At 30.7% G+C, this 19,910-nt stretch overlaps 2 protein-coding genes across 2 annotated transcripts; one reads left to right on the top strand and one right to left on the bottom strand.

The window, feature by feature from the left end:
- Positions 1–263: 263 nt before the first annotated feature.
- On the bottom strand, positions 264–8,068 carry LOC122510015. Its single transcript, XM_043624399.1, has 2 exons — positions 7,979–8,068; positions 264–4,670 (listed from the first exon to the last, which is right to left on the bottom strand). Exon 2 carries the CDS (start codon positions 3,327–3,329, stop codon positions 345–347), a length of 2,985 nt encoding a protein of 994 aa, XP_043480334.1. The 5' UTR covers positions 3,330–4,670; positions 7,979–8,068; the 3' UTR covers positions 264–344.
- A 4,221-nt stretch (positions 8,069–12,289) lies between these two features.
- LOC122510020 lies at positions 12,290–16,028 on the top strand. Its single transcript, XM_043624406.1, has 2 exons — positions 12,290–13,302; positions 15,462–16,028. Exons 1-2 carry the CDS (start codon positions 12,355–12,357, stop codon positions 16,026–16,028), a joined length of 1,515 nt encoding a protein of 504 aa, XP_043480341.1. The 5' UTR covers positions 12,290–12,354.
- Positions 16,029–19,910: the final 3,882 nt, after the last annotated feature.

Raw genomic sequence — 19,910 nt, 5'->3', positions numbered from 1 at the left:
TACTATTTAGGGACCAAAAATCGGGGTTTTTTTAAGTATGAAGTACCCTTTCAACTGTTCATATTGTATTATACAAACAAATTTTTTTCATGAAAATTGGTTCAACCATTTTGGAGGAAATCAAAATTTTTGAATTTTTCAAAAAAAAAATCGTTTAACTCAAAAACAAAATTTTTTTCGAGTTGAAACTTGGTGAAAATAAGTCTCATAATAGGTCAAAAGTATTTCCTAAATATTTTTTATTTATTTTATTTTATTTTATTACACTTGTTTTTTCACCTGTCGTGAATACAAGGGAGTAACGCATAATTAGTGAAAGATCCGCAAATACACAAAATCACACACTACCCAGCCACGTCCTCGCACCTCATTTTAGCCTCAAAAACTTTAACAAGGGTGTTAACTAAGATCTTTAACTTTCCTCTGTTCTCAGAATACAAAACCTTCAAAAATTGCTCTTCTGTAGAAAGATCGTTTCCGATCTGATAGCTAATACCAGCAAATAAATGCCTGCATGCCGGGCAATAAAATATTAAATGATATAGGGATTCATAGTCGGTTCTACATAATTTACATAAAGAGTCCGAGTGAAAAGTAATTATTTTTCGGTTAAAAGTAATTCTACATACATGTTGATTGATTAGTCTGATCTGTGATAAAATTCTTTTATAAAAAATAAGCATGCGAAGTAGTAAATAGGATTGCGCGACAGCTTTATGGGGCAAGCTCGAGAGTATTAACAGACTTCTTGAGTGATTCAGTCGATCTTCGTCTCTATTTCTAAGGAAAAGCTCAAATTTATCGAGGATGGCCCTCTCATTTAAGGAAGATGTTTCTGAATTAATGCCATTCCAGTACTCCAGCAACCCACAAGGTTCAAAAAAGGAAAACTTTAGTTGGTTAAACCAATTAAGTTTGTTTTTCGGATTTTTTCTAGCCAACTTAATTAATTTCAAAAAGCACAGCTTGGGGTACCGTGTATCATTCATATTAAAAATTTTATTAATCCAAGCAAGTGCTTGTTTGAAAACAATGTAGGCCAGATGCTTAGATCCTGTTTCTAGTCTAATTGCGAAACTGGACGTACAAGAAGGCAAATAAAGCCACCCCTTGATAAAAGAGAGCTGTACCTTTTCAATCATCTCCAAAAAGTTTAGTCCCCAGACCAGGCAGCCGTAAGCTAAAATACTGACCACAAGACTACGGAACAACTTAGAGCAAACCTCCCAAGAATCGATTTTGGCAACTGATAGTGTCTTGCGAAGGGCCCCAACTGCGGAATTGGCCGCGCTAGTGGCTTTATTAGCAGCTGAAGCAAAAGAGCAAGATCTGTGAAAAGTAACCCCCAAGTAAACATATTCACTAGTTACTTCTATGCTACTGTTTCCATATTTAAAGGCTTTGAATTTATGCGCGGAAGAATTGGGCGAATTTGTAAAAATAACTATTTTAGTCTTGCTGGTATTAACACACAGACCATTCGATTCACAATATGTTTTTAATACTTTTAGCTTTTTCGCGAGTTCTACCGGAGAGTCAGACAGAAGCACATAATCATCCGCGTAACCGAGTATTAGAATCTCTGTGAATTCATTAATCGAAAGACCTTTGCAACCGTGCATGACAAAAAATTTCTCCATATCGCTTATAAATAAAAGAAATAACATAGGGCTTAAAACCTCCCCTTGGAGTACACCTTGAGTTACCTTTACACTATCAGTAAAATCGTGTTTAGTTTTAATACATGTGTATGCTTGAGAATAAAAGTTAATCATTATATTGATGAATTTTGAACTAAGTCCCAGCGCAGACAATTTATTCCATAATAATTTGTGTGAAATTGATGGGAAAGCCCCTTTAAAATCGATAAATACCGCGTAAACCACCGATTTCGGAGTGTTCAGGTGAATTCTTATAATGGCATATAGGCTAAATATATTATCTATACAGCCCCTGCCCTCTCTAAAACCAGCCTGAGACTCCGGAATCAGATCGTGTTCAACAGACCAGTCTCTAAGTCTATTGCCCAAAATTTGAGTGAAAATCTTAGCTAAACAATTTATCAGAGTAATAGGGCGATAATTATCAGGGTCCTTAGGATCACCCTTTTTAAAAAACATTATTGTACTTAATCTGCCCCACTCCTTAGGGACTACTTCTGTATTTAATATTTTATTAAAGAATTGAACTAAATACAATATCCAATTTTGAGGTAAGTTTTTAAAAAAATCGTAGTTAATGCCGTCAATCCCAGGGGCTTTCCCATTTTTACATTTCGTGAGGCAGTTAATTAATTCATTTTCAGTAATAGGGTCATCCAATAAGGGATTAGTATTAACGAGAAATGAAGCTCCAAGGAAGGAGGCAGAAATCGGGTGACATTTCTTAAGATAAAGTAACCAGGCTTGGTCATCGATACAAGATTGAGAGAATTCTCTGCGGCGATAGGTACCGATGGCTTTCCAAAATTGTGAAGGATTTTTACATTTGTTCACTGTTTCAATTTTAGCGAGATAATAATTCCTCTCCTTTTCCTTGATAAATAGCTTGTAATTTTTCTTTTCTGAAAGGTATATTGGTTTAAAAAGAGGGGAGAAACTACTGTCTTTATAAAGTTTTAGGGTCTGTGTAACTTTCTTTTTAACCTCTTTACAATCCTTATCCCACCATGGTTTGCGAGAAAAACTCTTAACAGAATGAGAATATCTACACATACCGGCAGACGTGGCTACATCCTTAATCACTCCAATAATATTATCATTCAATTCATCCATCTCATCAAAAATATTCCCGACTTCCCTCCTCCAGGACATACAAGAAGAAAAAAAGTCCGAATGATGCGAGTCGAAAAGAAATTTCACAGAATCATTAATTTCATCCTTATGTTTAATAGAGATCAGACTCAAGAAAACCGGGAAATGATCAGAGGAGGTAGCGATCTGTTTAACTTGTAGGTCCTGGATAAAAGGAAGGGTCTCAGATGAGCACCAGACCAGATCGTTAACACTCTCACCCTGCGAAGACACAAAAGTAAAATTAGCAGGGGAATCACTACGTGTTCGACCATTTAATAATATAAAGTCATAGGACTCGAAGTTACTAGTAATAATCTTACCCCTAGAATTAACTACTTTATCTAAAGAAAGTCTTTCCGCGGATACACAAGATACAAAATTGAGGATATCTGGACTTAGTTGATTCAAGTCTGCAATTCTGCCATTAAAGTCTCCCCCCATTATAATTGGTATATTTTTAAAATTTTCAGTTAAATAAGTAAAATTTAAATTAAGACTATCTAAAACAGAGTCAAGATCTTCTGTAGGAGCCATATACACGACACCCAATATAAATTCGCTGAGACCAGAAACATGATCAACCTTGGCAAAAATATAGTTGTAAGAAGTAGTTAGAACAGTCACATTATATATATCGGAATTAAATACAATTACTAATCCGCCTCCAGCTCTGCCCCTGCTGCGACATCTTTTAGCCGGTGCAACAACATAGCCAAAATTAGAACCAATGAAACGTTGTAAATTATCTGATTCCGCCCAAGTTTCGCACAAGCAAATTATATCTTGGGAGCTGATGAATTCGCTGATATCCGGTAAATTCTTAATCCCGTGAACGTTCCAGAAGATGATATCGCAGCAAAAATGAGCAGACGTGTCGGAAGAGCTGATAATAGAATGCTTACTTGTTGTATGCTGGACAGGATAACTTTGCTATTTCAGATTATCAAAATCTAACTTTTTGGCATTAGATTGAACTTCAGCAGTATCATGGGAAATGTTGGTTGGCCCCACATTAACAAAGTTGTCTAAGGATTCCCTGCAGAGGGATTTTTGTAAGAATTTGGTCGACAATTATTTTTCATCCAGGAGGGGGCACTTTTTACATGCTTATACTGCTACGGCCTTTCTCTCTTAAAAAATAAAGAAATAAATGAAAAAAATTGAATTACTGTAATGTTTTAAGGAGACTTTAGATCGTTGTAACAACTTTGATAATTTACACGATAGAAACCTTTTGTTTGAAAATAATTAAATATAATTTCCGAGAGAAACAACTGCTGTGAAAAATTCCACACTTTTCTTCTTACATTGCCAAATGAAAAAAAAGATGAAATAAAAAAAGGGAATAAACAACTGAGACTAACTCTATAAAAGAGAAAATATATTACTTATAAAAGTTACTTAAAACGACACATTTGGTAAAAAAAAAGAAAAAGCATAAGCTCGACTGTCGAATGCACCGGTCACGTCCACCAAAAAGATTCATAGCCGTTATTATTCACAAACGATTTGCCGCCGGAATAATGAATACTACTGCGTAATTTATGCAAGTGCGAGAGTGCATACGCCAGTTTAACTAACTGTCAATATCTCTGTCTCAAAAATTGCTCACACTTTTTATGTAATCCAAAAATCCTTTTTTTTGTTACTTTAATAATAATTTAACAAATTTGTCTAATATGTGATTTGTCTATTTACCATTTTACGCTCTTTTCAACTAGTTGGGACGAATACATAAAATTTGAAAAATCCTCTTAGGATTTGTCTTCTTTTTCTTCTGTTCTCTGACCAAGTGACCAAAGACCTTATCCCATCCGACAGAGGTCCTTCTTTTGTCTTTATCACAGAGTCTGTTCAAATTAGTGTCGACGAATTCTGTATTTAAAAGAAATTCTACAAGTTAATATACTCAGAATAATGAGGATCATGATGTAAAACTTTTGAGTCTAAATACGGTTTCGATTTACACACTGCCATCTTTTTAAGGCGTACTTGCGTTTGCGAAGGCAAAAAATAGGCCCCACTTTAATATTTTTTTTCACAGTCATTTTATTTAAAATATTAAAAACGATTTTTGCACCTTAAAGTACATTATAAAAACAAAAAAAAGAATTTTTTTTCGATTTTTAACCGTTATTTACGATTTGTAGAGGGCCCCAAACATTGCGATCTCAAATTTGTAAGAGTTTGCGGTGCCCCGCATAGAGCCTCTCCTGACTGTCTAAAATCAAAAAAACAAAATTTATTCTTTAGTATACATTAATACCTAGTGGACTAACCTGATGAAATTAAAAAAAAGTAAAAAAAACGAAAATGCGGTACTTTTAAAGTCAATTTTTAAGAAATGATGATTTTGATCTTTTGATTTTTTGACTTTAAAAGTACCGCATTTTCGTTTCTTTTACTTTTTTTTAATTTCATCAGGTTAGTCCACTAGGTATTAATGTATACTAAAAAATAAATTTTGGTTGGTTTGGTTTTAGACAGTCAGGAGAGGCTCTATGCGGGGCACCGCAAACTCTTACAAATTTGAGATCGACAATTTTTGGGGCACTCTACGAATCGTAAATAACGGTTAAAAAACGAAACAATTTTTTCTTTTTTTAGTTTTTATAATGTACTTTAAGGTGCAAAAATCGTTTTTAATATTTTAAATAAAATGACTGTGAAAAAAAAATATTTATGTGGGGCCCATTTTTTGCCTTCGCAAACGCAAGTACGCCTTAATCACTAAATATTGAATGTTTTTGACAAAATTTAACTAGCAGGGTTCTGTGTTTTTAAAAATTATTTTAAGAAAAGAAGACGTCAAAATTCAAAACCAGGTCTTTATCACTTGATTGTATTGAAAGCATTAAACTTTTTTTTATATTTATGATTAAGATTATTTTATTTTTATTCTTATTTTGACGTAAAATATATTTTAATAATAAATAAAATAAATAAGATCCTAAAATTACACTTGTTATATAACTTATAAGAGGAAATATGTTTAGAAATATATACTTTGTGAGCTAGAATAACAAAATTTTTCATGACAGACTGATCGTATGAATAAATAATGATACAAAGAGTTGTTTTTTGGAATAAGAAAGTTTCTGGACACAACAACTAAGTCGACCAACACTGAAAAAAAATATTCTTAATTTAAGAATATATAGGGGAGAGTCTCCAGTTGTGAGACACCTCCAGTTGTGAGACAGTCAATTTTTTTTAACATGCAATATTAAAAAGCCGATTGGTTTATATAAAAACATTTCTTTTTATATGAGCCAACTATTTCGTGTACACCGAGGCGGATATATAAACTGTTTTTGTTAAATACCAACACTGTGTGTGATAATCGACTAAAAAGCGTTTTTTCAATAAATGCAAAGTACTTTTTTTGCAATTTAATTAATTGAAAAAGGTAAATGTAATGCATTTTCTTTTAGTGTTTTCCTTATATTTTGTGATGCAACATTCCATTGTTCCAATCTACGGTTGAAAATAATTTAATTTTCCTTTTTCAAAATAGCGCCAATTTCTGGGTGTGAGACACAGCATATCACCAGTTGTGAGACGGTGTCAACACCCATCTGGGCAGCATAAAAAATACTACTTTGCAGGCATACTATTTAAATGTTGTTTTGATTCTTTTTTCTAGTATTTTTGGGCATGTCAAGTGGAAAAAAGTCAATTGATTCAGAAGAAATCAATTTTAATGCTCTTGTTGAAGCTATTAAATTGTGTTTATTTGATAGTCATATTTTGGCGAATAAATATTATTATTTAGTATATAATAATATATATTATTAATATATTTAATTATTTCTACTAAACATAACGTTTTATGTCAAACTTATTAAATTTTAGCAATTTTTAATGAGTGTCTCACAACTGGAGACATTTTTTTTTTTTTGAAAAAAGCGATGTGCTCGGAAAATGTATCGTAAAATTTTTTGAGTTCATCGAAACACTATACTTTCTTTTAATAAAAGTTGTGTATTTCTGTTACCTTTCGAACGGTATATTTTATTTACAATTTCGTTTGCCCGTTTACAATTAACGGGTCAAAAATGAAACCCGTCTCACAACTGGAGACTCTCCCCTATATATATATATATATATATATATATATATCAGTTGAATCATTTTGATACATATTTATAATATTAATATATATATATACACTACCGTCGGGAATTATCGGTACGGCTGCACGCGCACGGCCCAAAAACATACCAATTTTTAAATCACGATTTTTTTGTAAATACAAATGTCAGAAAATTAACAAATATACCATTCGAAAGATTATTAAATTCTACGATTACACGGAGAAAAATTATTTTTAATGATTACAATAGTCTACATTACAGCGCGGATATGTGACCACTTTTTGGAATGATTACGAAGACTACGTAATGTGTTAAGAATTTAGTAGGAACGATTACTATAGCTGTTGTAAGGGATACCTTCATGTTTGTACTCCTTACAACAGCTATAGTAATCATAACAAAAAGTTGTCACATATCCTAGCAGTAATATAGACTATTGTAATCAGTACGAATAAATTTTTCTCCGTGTAATGGTACATAACTGAAAATTTTAATAATTTATACAAAGATTGCAGCAATCGACAAATTTGACAAAAAAATTTTAAAAATACAATTTTTTTGGAAATTTTTTCAACCCCTGTACATTTTTTAAAAATTGTAGAAATTAGTAGAAATTAGTCGATTTTGAACGGTTTTTGGCTGAAAATGCTCGTCCGTTTATAATGATATCTCGCTAACCGATTAAGATTTTTGAATTCTTTTGATCTTAAATTAAAGATGAGACTTGAATGATCACACCTATATAAGTTTCAAATTTTTTCTGCAATTTTCAAAAAATGTGCAGGGGTTGAAAAAATTTTCAAAAAAATTGTATTTTTAAAATTTTTTTGTCAAATTTGTCAATTGCTGCAATATTTGTATATCAGTTATATACCATTAATCGTAGAATTTAATAATCTTTCGAATGGTATATTTGTTAATTTTCTGACATTTGTATTTACAAAAAAATCGTGATTTAAAGATTGGTATGTTTTTGGGCCGTGCGTTTGCAGCCGTACCGATAATTCCCGGCGGTAGTGTGTATATAACTGTTCCCTACAGACTGGGTTCTTTCCTGATATTTATAAGATAAGCAATATGTCAGACCTGTTCCCAAGATAACTGATCCAAAGAAACCATCCGATCTTAGACCGATTTCAATAATTTGTGCTCTGTATAAACTATTAGAACGCCTCGTCTGTAAACAAATAACATTATATTTCAATAAAAATAAATTATTTGAACCACTCCAATTTGGTTTCCGTCAAATGCATAGTACATGTACGGCTGCTTTAAAGTTTACATCTGATATCAAACTTGCTATGGATGCTAAATACATTACTGTATTTTCAAAAGTCCTTATATGAAATCAGCAGATATGCAAATTAGGTAAAGAGAGACATTCTTATTGACATTGCCTTTAGAGAAAGAAAGAAAGGTAGCCGTTACCAGAGAAAGCGTTATCGGCGCCGTTATCCAGACGTTATCGAGACCGTTACCTTTGGAGTTTCTATTACTATATATATTATATATATATATACATATAATAGACTTTTCTCTATATTTCCCTTGCGATGAAGGAAGAAAGAAAATATTACCTGGGTTCTCCGAGGTAATCCCCATTACAAAGGCTATTGTTTAAGGGTTCGTAATCCTTCTTAGGGTCGAATACAGGCCTATATATATATATATATATATATATATATATATATATATATATATATATATATATATGAGTGCGAAGAGGACACTCACGTTTAGGGCCTACCACCTAAATATAAGAACGAAAATTTAATTTAAAAATCATATCGTCGATTATTTTCCTTGGAGCACGTTCTACGTGTCTTCAACGAAATTGAAGTATAACAATTTTTTTGGGAATTCACTCACTATAGGTGAGTGAATAAAAAAGTTAAATAAGTGAATTATCAGTGAATACTTCGTGAATTAGTAAATAGTGATTTAGTGAATAGTAAGTATTAGTGAATATAATTAAATAAGTGAATATTAAATAATAATAGAAATACATTAAAATACTTTTTTCTAATTTTTTTCAATCATTTAAATAATTATGTATTTGAGTTGTGTTTAGTTTTCGAAGTTAATTAATAAAGTTAAAAAATTTTTTTTTATGTTTATTAATAAATTAAAAAATTTGTTATAATTTGGAAATCGTATGTAATTGGAATCCAAAGGCAAAATTAGAAGTTGGTTATATTGGATAAAAGGCAAAATTGGTTAAATTGGTTATATTAAATAAAAGGCAAAATTGGTTACATTGGTTTTATTGGATAAAAGGCAAAATTGGTTATATTGGTTTTATTGGATAAAAGACAAAATTGGTTATATTGGATAAAAGGCAAAATTGGTTATATTGGATAAATATTGGTTATATTGGATAAAAGGCAAAATTGGTTATATTGGATAAAAAGCTGGAAATTGGTTAAATTGGTTTTATTGGATAAAAGGCAAAATTGGTTATATTGGTTTTATTGGATAAAAGACAAAATTGGTTATATTGGATAAAAGGCAAAATTGGTTACATTGGTTTTATTGGATAAAAGGCAAAATTGGTTATATTGGTTTTATTGGATAAAAGACAAAATTGGTTATATTGGATAAAAGGCAAAATTGGTTATATTGGATAAAAGGCAAAATTGGTTATATTGGATAAAAAGCTGGAAATTGGTTAAATTGGTTTTATTGGATAAAAGGCAAAATTGGTTATATTGGATAAAAAGCTGGAAATTGGATGAATTGTATAACAGGAATATTAGATAAAATAAAAAATTAGAAATTGGTTATATTGGATAAAAGCTGGAAATTGGTTATATTGGATAAAAGGCAAAATTGGTTATATTGGATAAAAAGCAAAATTGGAAATGAATTATATTGGATAAAAAGAATGCTGGAAATTGGTTAAATTGGATTAAAGGAAAAATAGTAAATTGGTTATATTGGATAAAAGGCAAAATTGGTTATATTGGATAAAAAGCAAAATTGGAAATTAATTATATTGGATAAAAAGAAAGCTAGAAATTGGTTAAATTGGATTAAAGGAAAAATAGTAAATTGGTTATATATTGGATAAGAGACAAAATTGGAAATTTGTTTGTATTTTCTATAGGAGGCAAAATTTGGTAATATCATTGAATAAAAGGAAATTATAATATTTATAATTAAATGTATAAAACTTGATCTTAAAATTCTACTGTAATATTGCTATTTTTAAATTTTTAATTCCTTGATATAAGTAAATTTTATAAAATAAAAGAACAATGTCTAACAAAGGAGAAACTGTTAATTTGACTACTGATGATTTAAGTATTGTTGTCACTGAAGGAGCAATGCTAAATAATGATCATATGTATGAATTTCAAAAGCTATTGGGAAGACAATCAAATTTTTTTTATAATATGCAAAATACTTTGTGTTTACAAACACTTGATTTGATAGTTCCAATCGAGAAAAATAAGCAGCACATTCAAATACTTTTTAGTGGATATTATAAGTCTGGTCATTGGATTTGTACTTATTATGATGGAAAAAGCCTTTACATTTTTGATAGTCTTAATAAAAAATATTTAAATGACGATCAAAGGGCTTACTTAATTAGATTATATCCTTTTGAACCACCAGTAGTTTTCACAACTGTTGATCAACAACCATTAAACAGTCTTGCTTGTGGAATATATGCAATAGCATTCGCAACATCGTTATTTTTTAATATTATGCCTGATTCTGTCAATTACTATTATTGTAATATGAGAAATCATTTAATGTTAATGTTCAAAAACAATAGTTTAAGTGAATTTCCCTCTGAACAACTTTCTAATAGTAGATCTTGCATAGTTGTGAATGACTGGAATTGCCTTTTAAATGAAAAAGATATTCAACTTAAGTATGGAGAATCAAACTTTTCTAAAAACTCTATGAAGAAAGAAATTTCTTTCCCGAGAATAATAAATAAAATAAATAAAGGGAGTATTGCATCAACAACAGTTAAACAAAGTAGGGCTGAAATTCAAAGAAATTATCGGGAAAGGCAAAAATTGAAGCGTAAAGTTGATAATCCAAATTATTCAGAGGAAGCAAACACTTCCCTTTCTTTTCCGAGAGCAATAAATAAAATAAATGAAGGAAATGTTGAATCATCAACAACACTTAAACAGAGTAAGGCTGAAATTCAAAGAAATTATCGCGAAAGGCAAAAGTTGAAGCGTAAAGTTGATAATCCAAATTATTCAGAGGAAGCAAACACTTCCCTTTCTTTTCCGAGAGCAATAAATAAAATAAATGAAGGAAATGTTGAATCATCAACAACACCTAAACAGAGTAAGGCTGAAATTCAAAGAAATTATCGCGAAAGGCAAAAATTGAAGCGTAAAGTTGATAATCCAAATTATTCAGAGGAAGCAAACACTTCCCTTTCTTTTCCGAGAGCAATAAATAAAATAAATGAAGGAAATGTTGAATCATCAACAACACTTAAACAGAGTAAGGCTGAAATTCAAAGAAATTATCGCGAAAGGCAAAAGTTGAAGCGTAAAGTTGATAATCCAAATTATTCAGAGGAAGCAAACACTTCCCTTTCTTTTCCGAGAGCAATAAATAAAATAAATGAAGGAAATGTTGAATCATCAACAACACCTAAACAAAGTAAGGCTGAAATTCAAAGAAATTATCGCGAAAGGCAAAAACTGAAATGTAAAAGTGATAATGTAAATTATTCAGGTGAAGTGCACACTTCAACTAAGAAAAAACTTCAAGTTGAATCTAAAATAGAATATGCTCAAAACCTTAAATTAAAAAATATAAACAGTGATAGAAGTACTTTGTCAAAAACAAAAAATACTCTATGTCCAAGAAATTATTGTGAAAGAGTATTAAATCATCAAATTCAAAATGAGTTGAAACTGGTAAATAATAGTATAAATTCAAATTTGAATATTTCTGTTCCAAAGAAAATATTAAATATAGATTTAGATGATAATGAAACATTTAAGTCAAATAATGTTGAAAATTATCTAGGTCCAATGAATTATTATTGCACACATTGTCAAGCTAAACATTTTAAAGATGAACAAGTTGCTGGTAGAAAAGTTAGTTTTAATGATTGTTGTAGTCATGGAGGTGTTGTTTTAACTTCCATACAATATCCAGATGAATTAAAGCTTTTGCTAAAAGGGCTTCATGAAAAATCTGGTCATTTTAAAAAGAATATAAGGCTGTACAATAATTCTTTTTCTTTTGCATCTTTAAATGCTAATGTAATTAATTTTAATAACAGAAGAAGAGGGCCATTTTGTTATAAAATTCAAGGTCAAATTTACTATCAAATTAATAGTGCTTTATATCCGGATAAAGGTGAGGATCCATGTTTTGGTCAATTATTTATTTATGACCCTGACGAATCAATCAGATACAGATTAAAAAGTAACGAAAATTTGGACAAAGAACTTTTACAAAATATAGAAAATATTATGAGAACTTCAAACGCATACACAAAATCTTACATGATGATGTCAGAAGTAATTAAAATAGAAACTGAATTAGCAAGACAAAATAATGAAGATGTTCCAGAGTTACAACTATTGTTCACGTTGAAAAAAGGTTTTGATAAAAAAAGATATAATTATCAAAGTTACAATGAAGTTGCTGCTATTTTCAATACAAACTCAGAAGGAGAAATACCAGAATCTTATGTAACAGTTTATAATAAGTCTACAAAGGAACTGAAATCAGTTAGTAATTTAGATCCGAATGTTGAACCATGGATCTATCCCATATTTTATCCACTTGGAAATAAAGGTTATAATATTAATATGCTTCGTAGTGATAGTGATTTTAGAAGTAAAAAACATAATATTTCTAGGTCTGCCTATTGTAAATACAAAATTGCTATAAGAGATAAGGAATTTAATCAATTTTTATATGGGGGAAGATTGTTTCAACAATGGGTAGTTGACAATTATGTAAAAATAGAGAAAGATAGATTGCAATTTTGTGCAAACAATCAAGCTCAATTGAGAAGTGAAACATATCAAGGATTAATCGATTATTTACAAAATAATGAGTTAGAAAATGATGTACATGTTGGAAAAATGCTTATATTGCCTTCCACTTTTATAGGATCACCTCGTAATATGATGCAACAATATCAGGATGCCATGGCTATTGTTGGTCGTCATTGTAGACCAGATTTATTTATTACAATGACGTGTAATCCAAATTGGAAAGAGATACAAGAAAATTTATTACCTCATCAAACTGCTTCTGATAGACCTGATATAGTAACTAGAGTTTTTGCATTGAAGGTGAAACAACTTTTAAATGTTATTGTTGACAACAAATTATTTGGAGAGGTTAAGTCTTATGTTTATGTTATTGAATTTCAAAAGCGAGGATTACCACATATTCATTTGTTAGTTATATTTGATACCGGTCACATGTATGTGAAAATTCCGCGAAAGAAAAACACCACTGCACAAGTTGAGAACCCTTCTTTTTGAAGGTCTCAACTTCGTGAAAATGTGGTATCTTCCCTTGGGTTGACTTTTTCGACATCGACATGTAGAAAAAATTAGTCTAGCTGGGCCTTACTCGTCGATTTCCCTGACCGCGCGCCTTTCTCTGTCTTTTCTATCTCTGTCTCTCTCTACTCTCCGTTTCCGCTTTTCCTCTTTCGCATTCCTCCCCAGCAAAGATTCAAAGGGCCCAGCAGCCACTATATCTATATATATATATATATATGCTTCGAGTTAAAATTCGTTTCAACAATTTTGAAATTAACAGGATATATTGTAATAATGATTTATTAATCATTTATACTTATACTTATATTGTTTTACTATGAATTAGTTTAACAATATTTGACTGATTAAGTATAAATATTATTATTCCTATTATTATAATTATTATTATATGAGTGTTGGTATTATTAATACTGTTAATATTATCAACATTGTTATGTTTTATTGAATTGTTGTTCACTTTTATTAACAAGTTAATGTTAATTATTTTTTGGCTTTGAGAAATAATTCTTTTAATGTTTAAAAATAATAATTTTATTAGTAATACGTTTATATTATCTTGAGTAATAATTTCGATTATTGTTTAATTGTTTAATTAATAAATAAATTAGTATTAATTAAATAATTAATAAATCAATATTAAATTAAATAAAGAGATAAATATATTCCTTTATTTATAATATAATTATACAACGTTATGCAAATTATATGCATTATTATGTCTCAATTAGGGTAAAATGAATGTAAAATTAGATTTTTAAGTTTAATTAAGTTTATTTTATATTTTAATATTAAGTTAGTTATATGTAAGCTGACTAGCAAGTTCGTCTCTTGTTATCCCTCTTACATGTATAAAAAATCTTCCCCTTCCGAGAGGCAGATTTTTTATGCATAGAGTTATTGGGTATAAAAGGCGACGAAAATGCCCAGTCAGAGAGTCACTTCGCCGCCAACCCTTGTAACGGAACTACTTCCGTAGTCTCCTCCTAAATAAAACTTTAAATAAAATTTTAAAGACCAACTTAAACTGTTGTCCCTTTTTCTTTTACCTACACTACTACACCAGCTCTTGCACTATTACCGTACACACTGGCTATACGGGATTTATTTCCTGATTTTGCGCGTGAGTCGGTACTATAGTACTCATTTCACCCCGTACGAGAGTTACGCACAATCATACGTCACTGAGAGTTGCCACTTTTGACAGTGCTTTGCGGGAATTTTTTTCCTGTTCTGAGCTCTGTGCAGGAGGCAAACTTTCGACGAAACCCTTACACCCACAAGCTATTTAACCCCAATTTACTACCACACTGATTATAGCACTACGGGAAGAAATTCCTTGCTCTGCTTAATGCGTGAGGTGGTCGAACGGGACGATGGCTTTTGGGGTTAATGGGTCTGACGTCACTGAGAAAAACTACCACCTTTGACAGAACTTTGCGGGAATTTTTCCTGTTCTGAGCTCTGTGCAGGAGGCAATTTCTCAAGACGACAGCAGTATGACTATTGTGTAACTCTCTTCCTTCCCACTACAGTACACAACTTTATTTGTAAACTTTTCCTGAATTTTATGATTAATAACAATTAATTATTAACTTTCAGACTTTGCTTAATTTTGAACTACTCTAATAAGTGAACCATTAACCAACATCCATTTACAGATTTATTAATTAATTCTGTGTAAATGCACATTTCCAACCCCAGAAATGTGAACAAACCATTCTAACCTTCAAGTTTGTTTACGTTTGTGTGTCTAAATTCCACATCGACTTGACGCATTTGTTTTGACAGAAAAGCTAACCTCTAAATTCGGCCTCCTTCTGAGTCTTTAAATCTCGAAGTGCCCAGTCGATTATCGATTATCGAACTTCGAGAGATCGATTCTCGATTATCGAACATCGAGAGATCGATATATCGCTGACGTCACTGTTTAACGCCGGCTACGGAGAAGCTGCCTTCCCCTAAGGCCCAGCTACTCTGACGTCACTGCCAAGGTGCTACGAAAATAGCAATCCGCTCTTTGCCCGGTCCCTTCCCTTCACACGGTGACCGGTAACATATTAAAAGAAAATTCTAAAATATTAACAGTTGAAAGTGTTGATCGTTATATTTCTGCAGAAATTCCTGATGAAAATATCAATCCTTCCTTGCATAACATAATAATGCAAAATAACATTCACGGACCTTGTGGAGATTGGTGTTTAATTGATGGTAAATGTTCAAAAAATTTTCCAAAAAGTTACCAAGAAGAAACTACAATTGAAGAAAACTGTTATGTTCGTTGTCGTCGAAGAAATAATAATAAAACGTATGAGCGACCAAATGGATTTGTTGTTGACAATTCTAATGTGGTTCCATATTGCCCTACACTTTCGGAAATATTTAATTGCCATATAAATGTGGAAATAGTTTCAAGTATTAAATCTGTTAAATATCTATATAAATATATTTTCAAGGGTCATGATGCTGCATCCATTATTATTACAAATGCGAATGGTGAGGTAACTGTTAATCACAATGAAATTAATCATTATGAAGAAAATAGGTATGTAGGTCCTGTTGAGGCTGTTTGGAGAATTTTAAGTAAACCTTTAGGGAAAAAGAGCCATAGTATAAATCGTTAACCCATACATTTACCAAATGAACAGAATGTTATTATTCGCGAAAGGAAAGATAATAACAATGTTTCTTTTGATTTACAGAAAAATACAAAATTGCTCGATTTTTTTAAACTTAATGAGCGTGATAGTACTGCTCGTCAGTATTATTATACACAAATACCAGAACATTATACGTGGATAAAAAAACTCTTGAATGGCAAAAAAGGAGTCGTAAAGAAAAAGTATTGGGAAGAATGTATTCAGTTAATCCACGCCAATTGGAATTATTTCACCTTAGATTATTGTTACTTACAGTAAAAGGAGTAACTTCTTTCCAAAGTTTAAGAACAGTTAATGGAGTTATTCATGAATCTTTTACATCTGCTTGTTTGGCATTAGGACTTATAGAAGATGATAGTGAGTGGATTAGGACAATGGAAGAAGCTACTTTATGGATGATGCCTCATTCACTTCGACAATTATTTGTAAGAATTCTAATTCATTGTCATCCTGTACATCCGGAAAAACTTTGGGAGAAATTTAAAGGTCAAATGTCAGAAGACTATTCAAAAATTGACAATATTGAAGCTGAAAAAATAGCTTATAGAAATATAAAATCAATGTTATTGAATGAAGGATATTGTTTAACCGATTTTCAGGGTTTATTAGATATAGATGAAAATTTTCCTGCGCAGGTTGATGATATAAATATTTTTGAACATATAAAAATAGGAGAGCAGAATTATACTAAATTAAATGTTAAACAAAAAAATATAGTTGATTATATACTTGAAGTAATAAAAGATTCTTCTTCTAATAGTTCTAAATGCTTATATATTAATGGTTGTGGAGGATCTGGAAAAACTTTTTTATATACTACCTTATGGCATTTATTAAAAAGTAAAGGAATAAATGTTTGCAACATGGCATTTACAGGCATAGCTGCCTCACTGCTTCCTAATGGGAAAACTGTACATAAAGTCTTAGGCTTACCTGTTCCATTGTACAATGATTCATCTTCAAATATTAAAGTTCAGTCAAAAGAAGGACAATTTTTAAAAAATATTGATGTTTTTATTTGGGATGAAGCACCAATGGCTCCAAAATATGCCTTAGAAATTATGGATAAGTTATTAAGAGATATAATGAAATCAAATGAAGTTTTTGGTGGAAAAATTGTAATTCTAGGAGGAGATTTTCGACAAATTTTACCGATAAAAGAACGAGGTACTAGATCAGAAATAATAAATTTATCAATAAAAAATAGTCATTTATGGCAACATTTCACAAAATACACATTAACAGAAAATATGAGAGCTTTACCAGAGGAAACAGAATTTGTAGAATTTCTACTTAAAGTTGGTAATGGCGAATTAAATGATATAGATGATAACATCGAATTACCAGAACATATTATTCAACAAGGAAATATAGATATTGCTGAAGAAATGTATAGTCATTTGATACAACAGAAAAAATTTAAAGATTTGTCAATGTGTGCAATTTTAGCACCAAGAAATGTTGACGTTGATGATATTAATAAGAGGGTGGTAAATCTCTTAGACAGTAAAGGTAAAAAAATATATAAAAGTATTGATTCAACTGAAAGTTGTGATAATGGAAAATTTTCTGAAGTTTTATTACCAGAATATTTAAACACTCTCTCTCCACCTTCTTTACCACCACATGAATTACATTTAAGAATTAATTCTGTTGTAATGCTTATTAGAAATCTTAGTATTAATGAAGGATTATGTAACGGAACAAGGTTAATTGTTTTAGATTTATCACATAATGTTATTAAATGTAAAATATTAACCGGAGATAAGAGTGGAAATATTGTTTTTTTACATCGAGTAACTTTATATTGTGAAAACTTATATCCATTTACTTTTAAAAGACGACAGTTTCCTATAAAATTGGCTTTCGCAATGACCATTAATAAATCTCAAGGTCAAACATTTAATAAAATATTCATTGATTTAAGACGAGATGTTTTTAATCATGGTCAGATGTATGTTGCATTATCAAGAGTAAAATCATTTGATTCCGTAAAAATATTTTTAGGAGAAAATAGAAGTAATATATATATATAAAAAATTATGTTTATAGAGAAATTTTGGACTTTTCTTAATTTAGTTTATTTTGTTATGTTGAATTCCTTTGGGATTTCAAATGTGAAACATTACATTGAAGGGAAAGATCAGTGTAAATTTTAAAAAATACAAATATTTCTCTCTGCTAACAACACCAAAAGATATAACTTGATTATACTGAAAGAGACTAGACTCTTAATAATAATAACACAGGTCAACAAAAAAAGACTTACTTTTTTTTTATGAGATAGCGGAATGGTTTCCTATGTATTTTTGGACGCTGAACACGATCCCGACTTCCAAATTTGCCCATCACGTCAGGATTTTGAGAAAAGTGGGGGTAAAGACCCCAAAAACGCTTTTTTGAGGATTTTCAACATTTCTTTTCTCTTTAACCTGACGTGCTAGAGACTTCCACAAGGTCTTAAATTAAAGCTTGTAATGTGCACTACAAGACCAATATCCATAAAATAAAAAAAAATTAAAATTTTTTTCAAAAAATGGGGTTGAAGACACCAAAAATTTGTGTTTTTGGATTGCTTTAATAGACTTCTTGCAATCGCTTGGATTCGCTTGAAAATGGGTACTTGGGGTTTTTGGGGTCGCTGATTACGAATCCAATATTTGTTTCCAAAAATTTAAAACGGCGAAACCAAGATGGCAGATGTAAAAATTAAGAATTGCTTGGATTCGCTTGAAAATTGTTATTTCAGGGTTTTTGGGGTCGCTGATTACGAATCCGACATTTTTAATTTTTGCAAACTAATATCGGATTCGTAATCAGTGACCCCAAAAACCCCAAGTAACCATTTTCATGCGAATCCAAGCAATTGCAAAAAGTCTATTAAAGCAATCCAAAAACACAAATTTTTGGTGTCTTCAATCCCATTTTTTGAAAAAAATTTTTATTTTTTTTATTTTATGGATATTGGTCTTTTAGTGCACATTATAAGCTTTAATTTAAGACCTTGTGGAAGTCTCTAGCACGTCAGGTTAAAGAGAAAAGAAATGTTGAAAATCCTCAAAAAAGCGTTTTTGGGGTCTTTACCCCCACTTTTCTCAAAATCCTGACGTGATGGGCAAATTTGGAAGTCGGGATCGTGTTCAGCGTCCAAAAATACATAGGAAACCATTCCGCTATCTCATAAAAAAAAAGTAAGTCTTTTTTTGTTGACCTGTGTAATAATTATATAATAAATAATAATAATTTTTTAAGAATAACATTTTTTAAGAATAATTGAATTTCTTTAAAAAATTTTATTACTTTTGAAAAAAAAGAATTCTTGTGACGAATATTGATATTCTTGAAAATAGTTGAATTACTCTGAATGAGTTTATTATATTTTATAAAAATAATCAAATACCTGAAAAAATGTTTAAAATTTAAAATTATGTTGTGGTATTGGTATAAAATTTAATTTGTAGCATAGAAGTTTATAGTTAAAAAAATTTGAATGGGCGCGCGTAGCGCGCAGAGTTTGTTCTAGTATATATTATATACTTTTCAAGGGCGTTTCCCACTGTGGACTAACAACTACTGATTAATAAACATGCTTCATTCAATATGTCCAACTCTGTATGTCGTTGGGTTGTGCCTTACCTTACGATCTCAAAGAGTTATTGACGGTAATGGCAACATTTAGAACTGGGACCAAGTTAAGTGTGGTGTTCCACAGGGTGCATCACTTTCTTCTCTATTGTTTAACTTATTTATTTCTGACTAAATAAAATATAAGTTTGCAATCTGATATTGCAAACTTGTTTAAAAATATTTAATACGAGATACGACATTAAAATTGTTTAATAGTGA

Source organism: Leptopilina heterotoma, unplaced genomic scaffold (assembly GCF_015476425.1).
Source record: "Leptopilina heterotoma isolate Lh14 unplaced genomic scaffold, ASM1547642v1 Lhet_65, whole genome shotgun sequence".
Classification (NCBI taxonomy): Eukaryota; Metazoa; Arthropoda; class Insecta; order Hymenoptera; family Figitidae; genus Leptopilina; species Leptopilina heterotoma.
The sequence above is the reverse complement of the archived record's forward strand: the minus strand, read 5'-3'. Positions and strand labels throughout refer to the sequence as shown.

What these genes read in the sequence shown, in the direction of transcription:
- LOC122510015 (XM_043624399.1), bottom strand. Translation starts at nt 3,329, where the DNA reads ATGGCTCCTACAGAAGATCTTGACTCTGTTTTAGATAGTCTTAATTTA.
- LOC122510020 (XM_043624406.1), top strand. Translation starts at nt 12,355, where the DNA reads ATGAGAACTTCAAACGCATACACAAAATCTTACATGATGATGTCAGAA. An exon ending in CACATATTCATTTGTTAGTT is followed by an intron (nt 13,303 to 15,461) that starts ATATTTGATACC and finishes GTGACCGGTAAC; the next exon opens with ATATTAAAAGAAAATTCTAA.